The following is a 21703-nucleotide window of genomic DNA, read 5'->3' as shown; positions in this document are numbered from 1 at the left end:
CCCATCAAGTCTCTGTTATTCCAATCACGTCATAATTCCTTGACCGTGCCAGGACTTCCAGTTCTCCCTGCTTGTTTCCCAGGCTTCTTGCATTTGTGTACAGGCACTTAAGATAACTCGCTGATCGTCCCGCTTTCTCTGTATGAGACAGGAGCCCTCCCCTCTTGAGCTCTCCTGCTTGTGCTTCCTCCCAGTATCCCACTTCCTCACTTACCTCAGGGCTTTGGTCTCCTTCCCCTGGTGAACCTAGTTTAAAGCCCTCCTCATTAGGTTAGCCAGCCTGCTTGCGAAGATGCTCTTCCCTCTCTTCATTAGGTGGAGCCCGTCTCTGCCTAGCACTCCTCCTTCTTGGAACACCATCCCATGGTCAAAGAATCCAAAGCCTTCTCTCTGACACCACCTGCATAGCCATACGTTGACTTCCACAATTCGATGGTCTCTACCTAGGCCTTTTTCTTCCACAGGGAGGATAGATGAGAACACCACTTGCACCTCAACCGCCTTTATCCTTGATAGCATTGATTTAAGCAGCTAAGCAAAGTACAAGTCAGTGGAGAACCAAGCTTTAATATAGTATTATCTTGCTTCCAGAAGTGGCAAGAGTCTGTGAAATATCACAGTGATGAGAGACAGAACACTAAAGCAGTCCCTTTCTCCAGAAGCACCCCCCTTGTTGACTTTCTGGTCCCTACTCTCTCTCCCCACACTCATGTTTTGGGAACCCCTGCCCGCAGCACACCTTTCTGGAGCTAACTGTCCACATTTAGCAGCAAAAAGCAGCCAGTTTGCAACTACCTGCCTATTTCTCTCTTCCAGCTAGCAATATCTGTTCCATTTTCTCTCTCTATTTTACCTTTCTGATTGTTCAGGTGATAGCATATTCTTAAGCAATGCACTTCTCTCCTTTGGCTGACTAATGAGTGGTATTAAGGATGAACACTTCATCATGTATTTTCATTATGTGAAGATGTTCTCAGCTGGCAAGATAGCAGCAAAGGGGTGGGTCAAATCTTCAGGGCTAGTCGCTGCTTTTAAGTTTAAAAAGGTTCAGAAAGTCATGACTTAACCAGAAGGCCTAACAGTTGATCCATTTTTTTAGCTGAAATTATCGCCACTCACTGATTATTTCTGTGGTTCTCTTAAGTTCCCAGAGAATCACTTGGCTATTGTGCAAGCCAGAGCTAGGAGAGATTCCACAGCTGCAGAACCCCACAGATATTTAGTGATAAGCAAAGAACTGCATTTTTTTTCCAGAGCTCAGCTGTTTGAAATTTACTGAATGCCAAATCATGGGTAAGTTACAATGTGTTAATTACTCTAAATGCTTCTGTAGTATGACAGTTCATGATATGCCTTTGAAAATTATAGCTCATGCACCTACTGTGGTGAGTAGGCATAATTTCTCCATCTTTTTATGCAGAAATTAAGAAGAATGGAAAGGATCAAACCTTTCAAGTTAATTGCATCCCACTTAGGCTTTCATTATCTGAAATATTTTGGTAATTGTTGAGCACCTCTAAAAATCTGACAAAGAGGTAAATGGCTGGCATGAACGGCTTTCTCTGACTGACTTCAGGAACTGACTTGTCAGTCAATGGGAGCTTTTGACTGATTTTAGTGTTATGTAAGGGTTTGGTTGGAAAATTCAAATGGTTACACTTCACATTGCAGTGAATGGCTTGACGAATGCTGCTCAGAACAGAGAGCTGCCTGCTATAGCTAGGAGTAGGTTAGTTGTAGGGTCTGAGGTAGATGTAAAGATAAATAATGCATTCGTTTAACACATTTTCTTTGTGTTAATGGGAAGAAAAACACAGTGGTCCCTGTGAAGTTCTTCCTCTGATGACAGAAAATGGCACAGAAAATCTGTGGAGCTCCCTGAGTATGTTCAGTGGGGTTCCTCTCAAAAGTTTGATTTTTATATCATATTGGATGAATGAGATGGGTAGAGTCCTGGATTCTGCTCTTGTGAAGAATCACAGTTGGCTTCTATGACTGGAGAATTGCAAGTCTCTGTGACTGTGGAGCTTCTAGGGATTAGCAGTCTGACCAGTCTACACTTGGATTTTACCCCCTTCTTATCTGTAATTCAAACGCAACAGAAGATTTGATAGAATGTAAAGCAAAATAGATGTAGAACTCTCTAGTTAAGGAATATGAATTAATTGTTTTATAGTACTTCTGTGTCATACTATATTTATGCATAGGAACCAAATCCTGGTCACAGTGTAGCGAATGAGAGTTTTGCCATTGATTTAAATGAGACCAGGTGTTAATACTTAAGACTATCTAAATCTATCCCACAAGAACACTAAAGAAAGGAAGATCCACTGAATATATACTAAGAACTGATGTTACAACATGAAGTCCTGTGTCTTCTCTAAAATGCTTTCATTTGACTGCAAAAATACACATTTACAATTTTTGCATAAAATTTAAGAGTGGATTGCTTTTAAAAATAAAAGTCAACATGCATCAAACACTGAATATTTTACTTTTTTCCTTTAATTACACAGGTGCAGTTTAATGGAGTTACACATGCTTTTGTTTTGAAAGGAATTAGACAGTCTGCCCTTCATGGGTAGCTTACTTGCAGCAGAAGGAAATGAAGAAATAATCTTCATAGTTCTTATTGATCTTGCATTGCAGTATCACAAGCTGGGAAGTCAAGCTATTTATTGACTGCACGCTGGATAGCCACCTCTAATTAGCTCAGCTTTTGCAAGCAAACGTTACAGTGCAGTGAAAATATAGCAGGCTGTCAAAGCGTAGAAAGATGTGATATTACAAAACAGCTGTCATTTTATTCTTTACTAAATACATTTAAAATAAATCACAGTTAATGTGATTGTATTTGATGCCTAAGCAGAATGTGTTGGCTAATACTTTTAAGATGACAATTTTCTCATTCTTAGTGGTAAAAATATAACAAAATTTTCAAAAATTCTTCAGTATATTTCATCTTGGAAAAAATATGGCAGAAATCAAGGAAATGGAGACACTGAAAATATGCTTAATTAATCTGGATGAAATCCTGCCCCCACTGACTTAAACATGGCCAGGATACCACCCTCTAATTTAATATTTAATGCAGGCAAACATCACCAGGCAGAATAAAGTCATTAAGGCCTACCCTGCATTCCTTGTGCACCCAGGTCTCACGCTGAATCCAAGATTTGTGTATGCAAGGAGTACAAGATTGGGTCTTGCACTGGTAAATATAACAATGTAAGGCCCCCAAATTCTCTAAACTCTTCTGCTCTGGCCAATGCAGAGCAGAGTCTCATAGACATCCCTGGAAGGCTCCAATTAGGATTGAGGCCTAATATGATGAATAGAATCCCCCGCCTGCCTCCTTCCCCCCTCCCCCCCCATCTCTCTCTCTCTTTTAAGTTTCTCTTAAGTGTCTGGGTTCTCCCTCATTCTGGGACATCTGTAAGAGAATGCATAATCTCAACCATAAGCCCTTCCTTCCTAAATAAATTCATTTCCTTTTTTCGTATCACATTAGTTACACTGCTAGAAACTAGGTGGACTTTCAGAGGCATTTTTCCAAGCTTCTTAAATTCATTACAGCTGAAATTTATTAGATAAATATTCACAAGATTTTCTGTCTAAAATTGCAGCTTTCTTTGGGTTTTTTATCAGCAAACCTACAAGAGTTCAGCCTAGATTGAAATGCTGGGTTTAACAATCATCAATTTTAAAAATAGCTCCTTTCAATTACTGAGCTAGAAATTGGAAAGTCAGTACAACATCAAGAGGCTGTTTTTTTCTATTGAATGTGAATAATTTTTACAAGTGAGATGTGTTCTAACCTTTTAATTTACACCTTTGAGACATTTCACCGAATCACTTACAATTCTAACTTCTTCCCTTTTATTGTATATGGTTTGCAAATCAAATTTTAAAGCCCAGAATAAACTTTGAGGCCTGATCCAAAATTCCTTGGCAATTCAAATGCCCAGTGAGAGGAGTTGTAGTTGACAAGGCCCTGATACTGAATTTCTTAGGACCAGATTTTCGTTAGCTGCCTAAATAACTTCGTAAATCTGGCCCTTAGTCAATACTAACCAACTGGATAAATTGTGCCACAGTCACATTTTCTGATGATTTGTTTGCCCCCACTATTAACCTAGCTCTTTCAGAAAGTAAAGAAAGAGGTGTTATTCTCCATATGGCTTTAACAGTACATGTCTTTAAAACTCATATTAAAAAAAAAAAGGTTCCTAGAGGAAAATGCTACAATGTAAACCTTTGGTTTTCTTCCAAGATACAACTTCTAGCTTTACCTAATTAAAATCTGGCAACCCAAGAAAGCATTTTTACAGATTGATACAGTAACATAATTGTAACCACCGAGCTCATTCTAAATAGCAATTTTCTGTTTAATTAAAATATATCCTATTGAGAGCTCTTCATTTTCAGCAGGTTTATTGTTTAAAAAAATTATGGCCCATCGCAGTCTTACTGAAGTAAACTGGCAACTCGTGCATAAAGCTGGATTTGCTTGAGGTGATGACCTACCTCTTTGAAGTACCCCTTTCTAAATAAGCCTTAACTTGACTCTGCATATTTTGATACCCAGACAGAATAGTTTCCACAGCTGAATAAGCAATGTTAACTTGACCAAAGCTTGACTTTGAAATTTGCTGTCTATTGAGAACATAATCATTAAAACATAGAAGTATAGTCACTTAATTTTACAAGAAATTCCAACAGACTATTCTATATCCTCTTTATTTGGTCAATTTTCTATTACATTGCACTTTTATAAAGTTCTGAGAAGTTTGTTGTCTTTTTTTTAATTATTATTTTTCTTAAGTATATTTTATCAGCCCTATATGTCCACCTTCGTTTTGTGAAGAAATCACTTTGAAAACATCAAGGTGGAATAAATATCAGCTCAATAAGGAAACGGCTGACCCTTTGGGACAAATTCTGATCTTTGTTACACCAGTGTATATTTGGAGTGAGTTCACTGGCTTGACCACATCATCTGAGACAGATGAGATGGAGACACAAAGCTTGTCCCTAACTCCAACTGCATGTTGGACAAGAGTGTTGATGAGATAGAACCTTGCAATAGAAAGACTTGGGCGGAGGGTTAAAGTCCTACAAAAGTGATGACTAAGAGGGCATATGATAGAGGTCTATCAAATCATGAATGGTGTGGAGAAAGTGAATAAGGAAATATTATTTACCCCTTCACATAATACAAGAACCAGGGTCACCCAATGAAATTAATAGGCAGCACATTTAAAACAGACAAAAAGGAAGTACTTCTTCACACAGTGCAGTCAACCTGTGGAACTTGTTGCGGGGAATGCTGTGAAGACCAAAACTATAACTGGGTTCAAAAAAGAGTGAGAGAAGTTCATGGAAGGTATATCCCTCAATGGCTATTGGATGAGATGGTCAAGGACACAACCCTATGCTCTGGGTGTCCCTGAACCTTTGACTGCCAGAAGCTGGCCTGGATGACAGAGGATGGATCACTCAATAATTTCCCTGTTCTGTTAATTCCATCTGAAGTATCTGGCATTGGCCACTGTCAGAAGACAGAGAACTGAGCTAGATGTACCATTAGTCTGACCCAGGATGGCCATTCTTATGTTCTTAAATTCTTAATCCTGCGGGATCTCTCAGGAAGAAACAAAAGAGTTACTCAAAGGCAGTTTCAGAGTATTGGATGTTGTAAGTGTTCCAATGTATTCCTGGTCTGGAGCCCTATTACCCTATTCATAACAAAACTGAGGAAAGTGAAGATTATGAAACATTCTTCAAAGTTACCTAAAGGCCAGATTTTGCATTACCACACATGTAGGAAGGAGTAAGATTGCATTAGGGCATCCCATACTGCAGCTCTACGTATTTAGGGGAACTGAAGGGCCTACCTGAGCTGCTTCTTCCTCCCGCAGGTCACTGATTGTGAGTGGGCAGAGCCATGACCTGCCTTTGCTATGTACCAGGTAGCAGAGTTGGCTGGATGTGTGGTGGGGAGCACAAAAGAGTGTCATAAGACCAGCCATACTGGTGCAGACCAATGGCCCATCTAGCCCAGTAGTCTGTCTCCGACATCTGGCACTGGCTGCTGCTTCAGAGCGAATCAACAGAACAGGGCATTTTCAAGTGATCCATCCCCTATCATCTTTGTCTAGTCCCAGTTTCTGGCATTTGGAGGTTTAAATTATTCTTCTTCCTATTTTTCCTCTTGAACCAACTGGAAGTCCTAGAAGACCTTAGAGAGGCTTTCCTTGGGCCTTGCCTGATGTGCCTATTGGGTGAGCCGTAGGCTTGTTTAGACTAAGATAAAAGTTGTGGTGTTGGAGCATATTTGCGAACATGTTTTAATTAGTGTCTTTGAAAAGTCAATTGTAGAAAAGGCATGCTGCCTTTAACATGAGCTAAAATGGTTGAATTAAAGCTTAGTGAGGAGCCTAGGTTTTACTCGACCAGTTTAGCACCTGTTAAATGCAGAGTGCCTAGTTTACACTAGATATTTTTAAGTGTATTAGTTACCGCATTAGCTAATATATGCTATCAACAAACCTTTTCCCCCAGTCTAGACAAAGCCTCAAAGGTACAAGGTAGCCCTTAATAATGACTAGAATGCCACCCCAAATTTTATTTTTGCCAAAAACCTATCCTGCCAGATTGAGAATATATTTATGCTGGTCTGTAATGCCAATGTTAAACTGCAGTAATGTCATTTAATCTTGTGTTTGGAAAGCACCATGCAAGTGATATATAAAAGATTTTTAATATTAATGATAGTAATTACACCAACCAAAATCTTCCCCATCCAATTCAGGTGTTTATCTCAGCAAGCAGAATTTGTTAGGTTAGATGTGAATTAGAAACTATTTACTGTAGAAAGAAAAGGAGTACTTGTGGCACCTTAGAGACTAACAAATTTATTAGAGCATAAGCTTTCGTGAGCTACAGCTCACTTCATCGGATGCATTTGGTGGAAAAAACAGAGGAGAGATTTATATACACACACACAGAGAGCATGAAACAATGGGTTTATCATACACACTGTAAGGAGAGTGATCACTTAAGATAAGCCATCACCAACAGCAGGGGGGGAAGGAGGAAAACCTTTCATGGTGACAAGCATGGTGAGTATCCACTTCCTGGACACTACGGTGCTAATAAGCGATGGTCACATAAACACCACCCTATATCGGAAACCTACTGACCGCTATTCCTACCTACATGCCTCTAGCTTTCATCCAGATCATACCACTCGATCCATTGTCTACAGCCAAGCGCTACGATATAACCGCATTTGCTCCAACCCCTCAGACAGAGACAAACACCTACAAGATCTCTATCATGCATTCCTACAACTACAATACCCACCTGCTGAAGTGAAGAAACAGATTGACAGAGCCAGAAGAGTACCCAGAAGTCACCTACTACAGGACAGGCCCAACAAAGAAAACAACAGAACGCCACTAGCCATCACCTTCAGCCCCCAACTAAAACCCCTCCAACGCATCATCAAGGATCTACAACCTATTCTGAAGGACGAGCCATCGCTCTCTCAGATCTTGGGAGACAGACCAGTCCTTGCTTACAGACAGCCCCCCAATCTGAAGCAAATACTCACCAGCAACCACACACCACACAACAGAACCACTAACCCAGGAACCTATCCTTGCAACAAAGCCCGTTGCCAACTCTGTCCACATACCTATTCAGGGGACGCCATCATAGGGCCTAATCACATCAGCCACACTATCAGAGGCTCGTTCACCTGCGCATCTACCAATGTGATATATGCCATCATGTGCCAGCAATGCCCCTCTGCCATGTACATTGGCCAAACTGGACAGTCTCTACGTAAAAGAATGAATGGACACAAATCAGACGTCAAGAATTATAACATTCAAAAACCAGTTGGAGAACACTTCAATCTCTCTGGTCACTCGATCACAGACCTAAGAGTGGCTATACTTCAACAAAAAAGCTTCAAAAACAGACTCCAACGAGAGACTGCTGAATTGGAATTAATTTGCAAACTGGATACAATTAACTTAGGCTTGAATAGAGACTGGGAATGGATGAGTCATTACACAAAGTAAAACTATTTCCCCATGGTATTTCTCCCTCCCACCCCACCCCCCACTGTTCCTCTGATATTCTTGTTAACTGCTGGAATTAGCCTACCTGCTTGTCACCATGAAAGGTTTTCCTCCTTCCCCCCCTGCTGTTGGTGATGGCTTATCTTAAGTGATCACTCTCCTTACAGTGTGTATGATAAACCCATTGTTTCATGCTCTCTGTGTGTGTGTATATAAATCTCTCCTCTGTTTTTTCCACCAAATGCATCCGATGAAGTGAGCTGTAGCTCACGAAAGCTTATGCTCTAATAAATTTGTTAGTCTCTAAGGTGCCACAAGTACTCCTTTTCTTTTTGCGAATACAGACTAACACGGCTGCTACTCTGAAACCTGTATTTACTGTAGGTAGCACATTTCTAAAAGTGGATTGAATTTTCCAAGAAGCTTTGACATTCTCTTTCCAAACTTCACACCTCTCATTTGATTTCAGAAGAGAAAAAGCAAATGCTGAAATTTCCTTCACCACTTTCCATGGAGTACTCACAACAATAAAATAGAAGTATTTCTAACAATGCCAGCATGCATTTTAAGTAGGGAACAAATGCCCATTTCTTTTACAGGCAAGGAAGTCAAATTCCATATTGAATTTCATGCCCTTTTTTTCTCTTTATTGGGAGAAATGTAAATTCTCTGTGCAAATTGAACTACTGCAGTTCAGATAAACAGTGAAATAGAACTGAGAAGGACGGAACTAAATTACTTCTGTCCATCTTAACATGGCTTTTTATTGAATTTTACTTATACAACCCTGAATCTTGCCACATTCAATCACCACTTCAGCCATGTTCACATACTTGTTAAAGTAGTTTAACCGAGGTGCAGCACGTTATGGTAATGAGGATATTTGAAAGCAGGATGGTCAGTGAGACTTAATAGCTCCCTGAATTTAAATACTTTTTTTTTCTAAAGTGACAGCCCATTAAATCCCTAAATAGTTTTATTTGCCACTTATAAGAGTCTTTGCTTCATCTTTGGGGCTGACAGACTAATAAAACAGGCTTTGGAAAATGTTCAGCTTCTATAAAAATAGGGCTAATGTGACACGCACAGCTGGTGCAATGTGATGATTTTTTTTAAGCTTAGTAGAAAGTGAGACTGTAGATTATGCAGTGTTTTTTTTCCCTCTGAGAAGAAATATTATTACATTTATAAAATGGTTGAAAAAATGTAGCCACAGCAAAATGTTCTAGACATTCTTAAAAAAAACCCAAACATTTTAATCAAGAAAATGTCAGTATATTAATTTTATTTCATAATGACTGCTGCTTGAACTTTAGAAGATGATGTTACTCCATTTTAGTAGCTCACCAACTTGCTTTTAATTCCTGTCACAGAGTTCAGTACAAAGACTATTTTGAAATATCTAGTTGACAAACTTGAAATGGCTCTTTTTAAATGTTATATTGTGGGTTATCTTTCTCCCCCAACACACATCTTTTGAGTTGAATTTCACTCCTGTGAAAGCTCCAGCCCTCAGAGGCTAGGTCTTCTGTCTTATTGAGAGCTATAATCATGGAAATATTTCATATTCTTCTATAACATACCAATAACATTTAAAGGAGTTTATGGCATGTGGTAATGTTAATTTGGTAACATATCAAAATGACAAATGTACCATTTCACTTGCTCCAGAATTAGAAATATTTTTCCAACTTCCCTTCTGCATATCAAGCTTTTCTAACACACGTATCTTATCTTAGTATTCATTACTAACACCAGTAGGAGAGGCTATGGAGATTGCTCAAATTATTCAAGAAAAGTGCTTTTCAATTGTATTTCACCAAGAGGGTAAATCATCTACTTCTTTGAACAATCACTAGTTAATTTTCCTTGCATCCTATATTATTTTGTTTTTATATGAGCCAGAGTGCTGCTTTCAACAGGACTTACTTATAATCTGCAGTGAGATGAGCCAAGATTTTCAAAAGTGACAAGAGGCTTTGGATACCCCACTTTAGATTTACCCTTGAGATGAAGGGGGCTTGGTTTTCAGAAAGTGCTAAGCAACCACCCGCAGAAAATCAAGCCCGTTAGGGTGTTCCAAAAACTGAATCACCCACAACCACTAGTCACTTTTGAAAACCTTGACCCAACCTTTTAAAAATTCTATGAATGTTGTTAGCCCTGACATATACTTTGTGTAACCAAATTGTTTTCACTAGGGTTGTATGAGACTTAAATCAGGGAGGAAAATAGCCCATGGGAGCATATCCTTAAGAGATTTTATGGAAGTTAAGAGCCCAAATACCTTTGGGGATCTGAGCCTCTGGGTCTATGAGAGGCATTGAAAAAACAAGGACCATTCATTTTTAATCACAGCTCCTCATTGATTTCAAGACAAGATGCAATACAAAAATGAATCAGCCAGTAACTCTGCTAGGTAAATGTTTTTGGATTTTTGCTAGTGATGTAGACCCTGCTGTGGATAAATAGGCCTGTTTTTCATTTGAAAAAAAAGTTTTAAAAAAAACCACACACAACAACAAAATAGTATTAAAATTTCCTTTAGAGGCTAGAGATGGGACATTTCATTTATTTTGCAAATTATAATAAAGTTTAAGAAACTTGCTTTTTGTGGGACTGAGAAAGCTTTAGCATTGTCCACAAATCCATAGATTCATAGATACTAAGGTCAGAAGGGACCATTCTGATCATCTAGTCCGACCTCCTGCACAGCGCAGGCCACAGAATCTTACCCACCCACTCCTATGAAAAACCTCACCCATGTCTGAGCTATTGAAGTCCTTAAATCATGCTTCAAAGACTTCAAGGAGCAGAGAAGCCTCCCTCAAGTCAACCATGCCCCATGCTACAGAGGAAGGCGAAAAACCTCCAGGGCCTCTCCAATCTGCCCTGGAGGAAAATTCCTTCCTGACCCCAAATATAGCAATCAGCTAAACCCTGAGCATATGGGAAAGATTCACCTGCCAGATACCCAGGAAAGAATTTTCTATAGTAACTCAGATCCCATCCATCTAATATCCCATCTCAGGGGATTTGGCCTATTTACCCTGAATATTTAAAGATCAATTACTTACCAAAATCCCATTATCCCATCATACCATCTCCTCCATAAACTTATCAAGTAGAATCTTAAAACCAGATAGATCTTTTGCCCCCACTGCTTCCCTTGGAAGGTTGTTCCAAAACGTCACTCCTCTGATGGTTAAAAACCTTCGTCTGATTTCAAGTCTAAACTTCCTGGTGGCCAGGTTATACCCATTTGTTCTTGTGTCCACATTGGTGCTGAGCTTAAATAATTCCTCTCCCTCTCCTGTATTTATCCCTCTGATATATTTATAGAGAGCAATCATATCTCCCCTCAACCTTCTTTTAGTTAGGCTAAACAAGCCAAGCTCCTGAAGTCTCCTTTCATAAGACAAGTTTTCCATTCCCCGGATCATCCTAGTAGCCCTTCTCTGTACCTGCTCCAGTTTGAATTCATCCTTTTTAAACATGGGAGACCAGAACTGCACACAGTATTCTACGTGAGGTCTCACCAGTGCCTTGTATAAACAGTACTAAAACCTCCTTATCCCTACTGGAAATGCCTCTCCTGATGCATCCCAAAACCGCATTAGCTTTTTTCACAGCCATATCACATTGCCAGCTCATAGTCATCCTATGATCAACCAATACTCCAAGGTCCTTCTCCTCTTCTGTTACTTCTAATTGATGCGTCCCCAACTTATAACTAAAATTCTTGTTATTAATCCCTAAATGCATAACCTTACACTTCTCACTATTAAATTTCATCCTATTACTATTACTCCAGTTTACAAGGTAATCCAGATCCTCCTGTATAATATCCCGATCCTTCTCCGAATTGGCAATCCCTCCCAGCTTTGTATCATCTGCAAACTTTATTAGCACACTCTCACTTTTTGTGCCAAGGTCAGTAATAAAAAGATTAAATAAGATTGGTCCCAAAACAGATCCCTGAGGAACTCCACTGGTAACCTCCCTCCAACCTGACAGTTCGCCTTTCAGTAGGACCCATTGCAGTCTCCCCTTTAACCAATTCCTTATCCACCTTTTGATGTTCATATTGATCCCCATCTTCTCCAATTTAACTATTAATTCCCCATGTGGCACGGTATCAAATGCCTTACTGAAATCTAGGTAAATTAGACCCACTGCATTTCCTTTATCTAAAAAATCTGTTACTTTTTCAAAAAAGGAGATTAGGTTGGTTTGGCACGATCTACCTTTTGTAAAACCATGTTGTATTTTGTCCCATTTACCGTTGACTTCAATGTCCTTAACTAATTTCACCTTCAAAATTTTTTCCAGGACGTTGCATACTACAGATGTCAAACTAACTGGCCTGTAGTTACCTGGATCACTTTTTTTCCTTTCTTAAAAATAGGAACTATATTAGCAATTCTCCAATCATTCGGTACTACTCCTGAGTTTACAGATTCATTAAAAATTCTTGCTAATGGGCTTGCAATTTCAGGTGCCAATTCCTTTAATGTTCTTGGATGAAGATTATCTGGGCCCCCTGATTTAGTCCCATTAAGCTGTTTCAGTTTCGCTTCTACCTCAGATATGGTAATATCTACCTCCATAGCCTCATTCCCATTTGTCATGCTACCATTATCCCTAAGATCCTCTTTAGCCTTATTAAAGACTGAGGCAAAGTATTTGTTTAGATATTGGGCCATACCTAGATTATCTTTAACCTCCACTCCATCCTCAGTGTTAAGCGGCCCCACTTCTTCTTTCTTAGTTTTCTTCTTATTTATATGGCTATAGAACCTTTTACTATTGGTTTTAATTCCCTTTGCAAGGTCCAACTCTACTCGACTTTTAGCCTGTCTCACTTTATCCCTACATGTTCTGACCTCAATTAGGTAGCTTTCCTTGCTGATCCCTTCCATCTTCCACTCCCTGTATGCTTTCTGCTTCTTCTTAATCACCTCTCTAAGATGCTTGCTCATCCAGCTTGGTCTACAACTCCTTCCTATGAATTTTTTCCCTTTTCTTGGGATACAGGCTTCCGATAGCTTCTGCAGTTTTGATTTAAAGTAATCCCAGGCCTCCTCTACCTTTAGATCCATAAGTTCTTCAGTCCAATCCACTTCCCTAACTAATTTCCTTAATTTTTGAAAGTCAGCCCTTTTGAAATCAAAAACCCTAGTTGCAGATTTATTTTTGTTAATCCTTCCATTTAGTTTGAACTGAATTAGCTCATGATCACTTGAGCCAAGATTGTCCCCTACAACCATTTCTTCTATGAGGTCCTCGCTACTCACCAAAATTAAATCTAAAATGACATCCCCTCTAGTCGGTTCAGCAACTACTTGATGAAGGAATCCATCAGCTATCGCATCTAGGAAAATCTGAGCCCTATTATTATTACTAGCACTGGTCCTCCAGTCTATATCTGGGAAGTTAAAGTCTCCCATGATCATGCAGTTTCCATTAGTATTTACTTTATTAAAAACATTAAAAAGGGCTCTATCCATATCCAAATTAGATCCCGGAGGTCTATAGCACACCCCAAGCACTATCGTAGGAGAGGCTTTACTAGTTATCTTCCCCAATGTAATTTTTGCCCACACGGACTCTGTCTTATCCATTGCATCGCTTCTTATTTCTTTACATTCTACCTCATCATTGATGTACAATGCTACTCCACCACCTTTACCTTTGTTTCTGTCTTTCCTAAACAGCACATACCCTTCAATACCTGTAGTCCAGTCATGACTACTATTCCACCATGTTTCTGTTATCCCTATAATATCTGGTTTCACTTCCTGCACCAGTAGCTCTAGTTCCTCCATTTTGTTACCTAGGCTCCTCGCATTGGTGTACAAGCATCTTAATTTTTGCTGTTTGGCCTTGCTCACATTTTGTACCCTATTAGGCACAGTCATTCTACAGCCAGTATAACCTATTAGACTAGTATCCACACCACCCTCGCTCATTATATACATTCTCCTACCCATGGCTGTATCCTTTCTTACTTCGTCTTCTTCCCTCTCAGTGCTAAAATCTGGCGTGGAGATTTCCTGGACATCTCCCATCCATCTCCCCCTAATTCCTAGTTTAAAGCTCTCTTAATCAGTTGTGCCAGCCTCGATCCTAGAAGTCTATTTCCTTCCCTACTCAGATGAAGTCCATCCCGAGAGAACTGTCCTCTGTCTGTGAATGCCTCCCGTGAATGGCCATACATCCCAAAGCCCTCCTTATAGCACCACTGCCTCAGCCATCTGTTGACAGTCATAATCTTGTCACACCTTTGTTGCCCTTCTCTAGGAACAGGAAGGATCCCGCTAAAGATCACCTGAGCCTCAATTTCCTTAAGCGTCTTCCCCAGCCTAGCATAGTCTCCCTTAATACTTTCCAGCGAGAATCTATCCGTATCATTTGTTCCCACATGAAGGATAATTAGGGGATTCTTTCCCGCTCCCTTTAGGATCCTTTTCAACCTCAGTAAAATTTACAAGGGAAGCATTTAGTTTTAGTAGTTTTATCTTTAAACATTTTTAAAAGAGTCACAAGTCAGAGACCAATAAATAAGTTACTTGAAATGACATTTGAAAAACATACCATTGCAATTTCCTCAGATTAAATTTAATGCTCATTTGAACACATTATGTGTAAATAGTGTCCAAGTCTGCCGATGGATACACGGTGTCTCCTTGTATCCGAGTGCAATATTGGGTGCACAAAATTTAAACGTTTGTGGGTAGTACACACTGTCTTGCGTCGGTATTCAATATTAGTCCAAAATGTTTCCATTTTAGCCTTTTCTTCACCTATCCCCACTGTATCCCAGCCTCCACGGTCATGAAAATCTGATTGATTGCTTTATGCTAGACTTAACTTCCCCCGGGACATATTTTGGTATGACTGTGCTATATCTCCATAGGAGCTGAAGCAATTAAAGCAATCATGCATGCGAGGATATGGACTCTTTGCTGTACCTCCACCCAACCTGAATGCTGATCTAGACGGCCCTTACTTTTCTGCAACTCTCTTTTGGTGCTTCAGTTTTATATCACTATTCAGTCAGAGAGCACCCAAGCCAGGGCTTCTCAAGCTATCTGTTGTGGGGGACCGGCAATATTTTTTCCCCCAATGTGTGCGCAGACTGGCAGGCGATGGCTCGTTGACCAGCACCGGTCCACGGACCACCACTTTGAGTAGCACTGACCTAAGCAACCAGTAAAAACAAAGACTACTGCTTGATTAGCATAAGTGTTTTTAAGTTGCAGGACAAACAAAATTGGTCTGGAAACCTGGAGTATAATTCAAAGATGGTGTTGTAGCAGTGTAGCGTGCTTTCATGCAGATTTCATTTACAGATTAATACCCTTTGTTAGGCAACTACTCTGATACAATCTTTACTCAAGATAGAAGGTTAAGATGCCACCACTGATATCAGCACAGATACTACTACAATTGTCTAACCTGAAGAAGTGGGAAGAATTCATGATGTTTTATCAATGTTGTATGTTTGGTGCGGTAATGACAACTGTGACATAAACCATCATATCTAGTTTGTGGTAGTGGTGTTTTGGGGGTTTTTTTAAATAAAAACTTATTTTTGTCATTCTGGACAGCCTGCTATAGAGAAGAATTCTCAGTGCATTTTTATAACTTTGGTTCTCTGTATGTACACTGTAGTGGAGTCTGAATTTTTATTTGATGTTTTTCCTCATAACTGAATATTGTGTTCTATTAACTTTTCCTTTCTTAAAATTAAAAATGACTTTTCCATTTTTTATTTTATTTATTTATTTATTTTTTTGCTATGCAGATAACCAGCTTTTGCATTATGGATCCAGTTCAGAGTATTTAAGTGTGTACGTAAGTCCATCTCCATTCAGCAACACAATGGTACTTAAGCTCTTGCGTAAGTGCTTTGCTGAATCAGGATTGACAGTCCAGAGAATCTAAACACATTACCTCCAGCCAGAAAAATCTATGGCTGATAGAACTAGGATGATTTATACCAAATGAGGATCTATTTCCACAAGTTTACCATCTGCCCCTAGGGTCGACCTCCAGGCTGCTTCTGTCATGCTGCCTCTAAGCCATTAAATTGAAATTGGTCCATAATGAGAGAGCCTGGAAATCTTGTGCAATTCTGCCAGCTTTGTGCAAATTCTCCCCCAGATTCTACTGAAAATTTTGGAAAATCCTTAGATTTTTATTAGAAGAAAAATCACTCAAAGCACATATGAAAGCAATTGTTTAACATAATTGTATCTCTGGAGTAGCTTTAAATAAAATTGATTAACTTCATCTAAGCCTAATTCTTTTTATTTTAATATAATCATCTCTAGAACTACAGTGGTCTCCCAATCCTGCTAGACTTATTTTCTCTCATCCTATCTTTAAAGAAAAAAAAATTTGCATCTTTAAAATTTGCCATCTTATTCCAGTAGAAGGTAATTTTAAATAAATACAGCTGTTTTGCACAGAGCACCATTCCAGTCATAGGGAGGAATGAAAGGGGGGAGAAGGCAGCTGGGAGTAGGGGATTGTTAGTGGATTATAGATAGTTATAGTAAGCCATAAATGCAGAGTCTCTATTCAGTCCATGATTTTTAGTGTCTAGCAAAGTTATGATTTTAGTTCCGAGGCTCATCTTTTGGAAGAGTTGTGCACTTTGAGGATGAGAACCAATAGGTCTGAATTACAGCAACTGCTTTGTAAAAGGTGTTCGCCCACAGGTGATAGGGTGTTTTTGTCTTTTATCATTTTCCTGTGTGAGTTCACTTGAGAGCTTAGTGATTGTCTGGATTCACCCACATAGCTGTTATTGGGTCATTTAGTGCCCTCGATGAGGAACATCACATGATGTGTTACGCATGTGTATGGGTCTTGAAAAGTGCGTTGTAGGGAGTGTTGACTATTCCACCAGTGGAAGTGTGTGTAAGGTGTTAATGGGGCCACCTCACCTTGAAATGTCCCTTGAAATAAGCGTTAACTATTTATGCTAAACAATGCGTTCCACTTTGTATTTAGCTGTGACCACTCTGAGTATGTTTCCTAGACCTGAAGAAGAGCTCTGTGTAACCTCGAAAGCTTGTCTCACTTACCAACAGAAGTTGGTCCAATAAAAAAAGATACCACCTCACCCACCTTGTCTCAGCATTGACATAGTTAATATTGACATTTAAATTGCAATTATTCAGCTTTAATGGCAATATCCCACTGAGAAACAGGGAAGGTGGCACCTCCCCGTTATTTCATTGTGCATGCATGCTCAGAAAGATACCACATCCCTGCTTTATAAATATATATTATATTTTTAATTGAAGAAAAATCAGTATACATTTGGCAGACAACAATGGGGAGAGACCCTTAATCCATCCCATACAGCTTGGTCCTGTGAGGTGCAGTGGACTTGATGGCACGATCCAACAAAGTACGTAATCATGTGCTTAACTTTAAGCATGTGAGTAGTTCTATGGAAGTCAATGGGGACTACTCATGTTTAAAGCTAAGAAAGTGCATAAGTGGGTTGCTGAATCAGGTTGAGGTGCTCAGCACCTGGCAGGACCAAACTTATAGCATGGAATTTCCGTAGCACATATTTCCTGTGGCTCTACCCAGAACTACTCTTTGATATATTGTTTTCATTTTCCTCCATTCCACATTTCTTATCTTCCTCATCGCATATACTTCTCAGAGTCTTCTCTTCTGACTTTCATTTTTCCTATATCTCCTATCTTTCTGATTACACCCTTCTGTACTTTTCTTGACATTGGGCCCACTTTCTATATTGTCTGGCATCCTGTGTTATCTTCTTTGCACATGTGTAAAGAACGTTGGATGGTACCACACTGAACACCCACTTTGCATTGGTGTAAATGACTGCACAAGCTGCAGAGCAACAAAGGATCAAACCCTTCACCTTATTTACCACTGTTTCTTTTGCTCTATCTAAGCATTTTGAAGAGCCCCAGCATTTGCAACAGATGTATTTTGCAGAGATGACTTTCTAGGAGCCTTTTCTGTTAGGAGGAACGGCTCTAAGCCATCAGGCCCTTTCTTCCCTAGGCGAGCCTGACAGTGCTAATGTAATGCAATTAATGTACTGGTCCAGGAGGAGTACAAGGCTTGCATTCATGTGTGCACCTAAGCACACAGTATTCATTTTATTTTGCTGCTATGTTGCTCATTGCATTACTTTTAAAGAGTTCCTGGCCTTTTCCAACATGCACAACTTTGTACTGCGCAATCCCATATATTGAAGTCTGACAGTAGGAGGCAAACAAATCATCCTTTCCCAGCTACTGGGAGTAGAGACTCACATGATGTATCAAGTCTAAACAGCAGGGATCCTTAGACGGCTCTTTGAATTTTCCTTGCCGCATGTGCTGCCTCTCCTCTAGTCAAGCTATTCAACACGCCCAGCTAAAATATTGTTCCTTTCCCACTGCTTCAACTATGTCACCCCTTTTACTTTTAACCCCTCTCACAGTTTCTCTCTCTCTCTCCCCCCCCCATATAAAAATCAAACTTCTCTTCCTTAATTTTGCAGCTGTGCACCATCAACATCTCAACCTTAGTTTCCTCCCTCCCATGTCATTCTGCTTTTTCTTGTCATTTATTATTAGTTCTGTTATGGTAGCTCCTAAAATCCCAATCAAGGTGTAGGGCCCCATTGTTGCTAGGGATTGTACAAACAAGTAATAAAGATAACTCATTCTCCAGCCAGTTTACAGTCCTGCCCGCATCTTCTGACAACACTTATTGGTACCAATGCCATACCTTCAGCAGCACAGTTGTCCTTATGCAGCTGCGCTGCTGTAAGATCTCTAGTAGTGCTGCTCTATGCCAGTGGGAGAGAGCTCTCTCATCAACATAGCACTGTACACATTGCCACTTGTGCCAGTGAAACTTATGTTGCTTGGGAGAAAGGGGGCAGGTTTTCCTCACGCCTGAGCAACATAAATTTTGCCGACATAAATGGTAGTGTAGGCCTTACTCTATGCATCGTTCCATGTGAAAGTGCATGCCTATTTTCAACCTGTAAACCTTTCCCTTTTAAAGTATCACTTCCTCTCAGATCCCGCTTTGGCTTTTTTCCACTGCTGACATCCACGCATGCGCTAGCTCTAATCTCCTTCTTGCCATAATCAATATTCCATTAAAAATAATAAATCAGGATTTTTGTTACATCAGGTCTTTATGCAGGGATTATCTTTCTTTTAATTTCTACGTGTCCTGCTAATTTTATGACCCCACATCGATGTTTAATAGAGTTGGTTGCAATATTTTGCATATTTTTTTCTTGTTCTTAGAATTTGAAATATTTTGACCAGCCCTAATATTAAATAGTAGCAACTTGGCTTGGATTTAAATAAGTGACCTACAGATTAAAGATTACATTGCCTGTTACCAATGTCACACACTGAATTATCGGATGAGAAACTTGATTGGAGATGCAAGGTTCCAGACAGTTTTAGGATAAAAAGGGGAGTGTATACAGGGATAGATCCCTCCTCCTCTGGATGCTTTGCTTCCCACTGGCCAGCTAGAGAGATGCAAGCTAATTAGTTCTTGCTTCCCACCTTTATTTAAACCCTGGGCTGGGGTTTCTTAGGTCTGTTGCCTCATTTTTAGTTGAGCTCACCATTCCTCCCTATGGTTATGATAGAGGAGTTCTGTTTTAGGTTGCTTTTGGTCTGAGCAATTGCCTCTTTAAGGGGTCAAGAAGGAATTTTTCCCACTGGGGACAAATTGCTGGGACCTAATGGGTTTCTATTTTGGTTTTTTTTTGCCTTCCTTGTAACATCATGGAGATATGGGTTAAGTAGTCATAGGATTTAGGAATTTAATATGAGGAACTGTATTAATTGTTTGTTCATCGCAACTTACAGCCAGCATCCAGTGCAGCTAAAAGGCCAGAGAACCAGCAACCAGAAAATAAGAGACATGAAATTTTCTTGGTGGACCATATGTCTATGGGAAAAAAAGGAGACCTGAGACCTCTTGCAAACCAAGGTCCCTCTTTGGTACCTTCTGTACCTTTCACAGTGAGGAAGGTGAGAGGATGCAGCAGAGCTAGCTGAATCCTTGGGGTAGGCATTTGGAGTGTCTACCCTGAGTTGCGGGCTATATGATAGATGTCTGAAAACACCATAGTGGACAATTGGCCACTTAAATGCCCAGTCTGGGGAGATGGGCAAATAACGCCCCTCTCCAATGTTACACATTAATAAAATGGCATCTGTCATTTAAAATCCATTCCTGTGTCTGTCCTCATTCTCTTTCATGTCCTAATCAATGCTAGAAGCTATCGAGCTCCATCAAGTGCCACTTGCTGCTTTTTGTTGTTTGTTAAATGACGGCTGTGTGAGCCTGACAGTAGTATAATTCTGAAGATATTTTAACATGGAGATCAAGTCATAACTTTGGAATTTTCTTCCGTGTGATTCTATAATATCTGTGTTAAAGCAGATTAGTAAGAAAAACCACTATGTCATTTGCATTCCAAGCACACTGGTAAGGTAGCCGTATCAGACTCCCAACCCATACCTGCAAATGAAATAAAAATCTAATATCAAGCAAGTAAATATAATTGCACTTGCTTAATAGTAACCATCTCCTGGTAACCCACCATTTTCTTCCACCTCTTTGTGACTTTAAGAAACATTTGGAAAATGTGTTTGAATTACTTATCTGTGTTGAAGCTATTAAATTAGAGGCCTCTCCCTTCAGTATAAAAAGTAGATTAAAACTCAAGTCATTTCATGGTCTGACTCTGCAAAGAGTGTCAATAAAAGAGAAATAACGCTAGTACAGTTTAGTAAAGCATGCCAACCTCTCTTTAGAACACAGCAAATTATTTTTGTGAAAACAATTTCATTCCTGAGTCCTTTTAGCTTCACAGCAATATTTTTGTAATATATCATGAAAGAGGTGAAAATGTCCATCTCGAGCTGCATGTATTCTTATCATTACCACTTAATAGATTTGAAAACCAGAGCAGTCAAAGAATCCAACAGAACTGTCTGAAAGATCAGTTACTTCAGACCCAGCTTCTTTTTTGGAGGAATTTGTGTTTTCCTCTGCAATACTGTGACAGTCATTATAGATTTCAGAGTAGCAGCCGTGTTAGTCTGTATTCGCAAAAAGAAAGGAAGGAGTACTTATGGCACCTTAAAGACTAACAAATGTATTTGAGCATAAGCTTTCGTGAGCTACAGCTCACCTCATCCAATGAATGCATCCGATGAAGTGAGCTGTAGCTCACAAAAGCTTATGCTCAAATACATTTGTTAGTCTCTAAGGTGCCACAAGTACTCCCTTTCTTTTAGTCATTATAGAGTAGCTCTAGAAGTTTTAGCCACTGTGTCTACTTTATATTATGCTGAGTTCATTGCTGCTTTTAAGTATCAAATGCTGCTTGAGATATTTCAGCAATCTATAAGCCTATTTCCTTTCACAGATGCTTCAAGACAAGACTATGGGAGAGTGAAGTTATTCTGCAAGATTACATCCATTGCTATATTAAGTGGCACAAAATCTCCCAGTCATTCTAGCCTTTGAAAATGATGATTTAAACTGAGTGATTGTGCTCATATTCTTTATTTGACTGG

General features: G+C 39.6%; 1 protein-coding gene across 2 annotated transcripts in view; it reads right to left on the bottom strand.

Moving 5' to 3' along the window:
• The window catches only part of LOC119850414 (bromodomain-containing protein DDB_G0280777-like), a 66053-nt gene extending 62872 nt beyond the window's left edge, over positions 1–3181 (bottom strand). Inside the window, exon 1 of one of the 2 annotated variants that reach the window (XM_038388340.2) lies at positions 3134–3181. In XM_038388340.2, the coding sequence (XP_038244268.1) occupies positions 3134–3140 (7 nt within the window). In that variant the 5' untranslated portion in view covers positions 3141–3181. Of the gene's footprint in view, positions 1–853; positions 1133–3133 lie in introns of those variants that run through there. The other variant, XM_038388341.2, reaches the window with a different exon arrangement.
• Positions 3182–21703: the final 18522 nt, after the last annotated feature.

The sequence above is a fragment of the Dermochelys coriacea genome, chromosome 2 (genome assembly GCF_009764565.3).
Source record: "Dermochelys coriacea isolate rDerCor1 chromosome 2, rDerCor1.pri.v4, whole genome shotgun sequence".
In the NCBI taxonomy this organism is placed as follows: Eukaryota; Metazoa; Chordata; order Testudines; family Dermochelyidae; genus Dermochelys; species Dermochelys coriacea.
The sequence above is the reverse complement of the archived record's forward strand: the minus strand, read 5'-3'. Positions and strand labels throughout refer to the sequence as shown.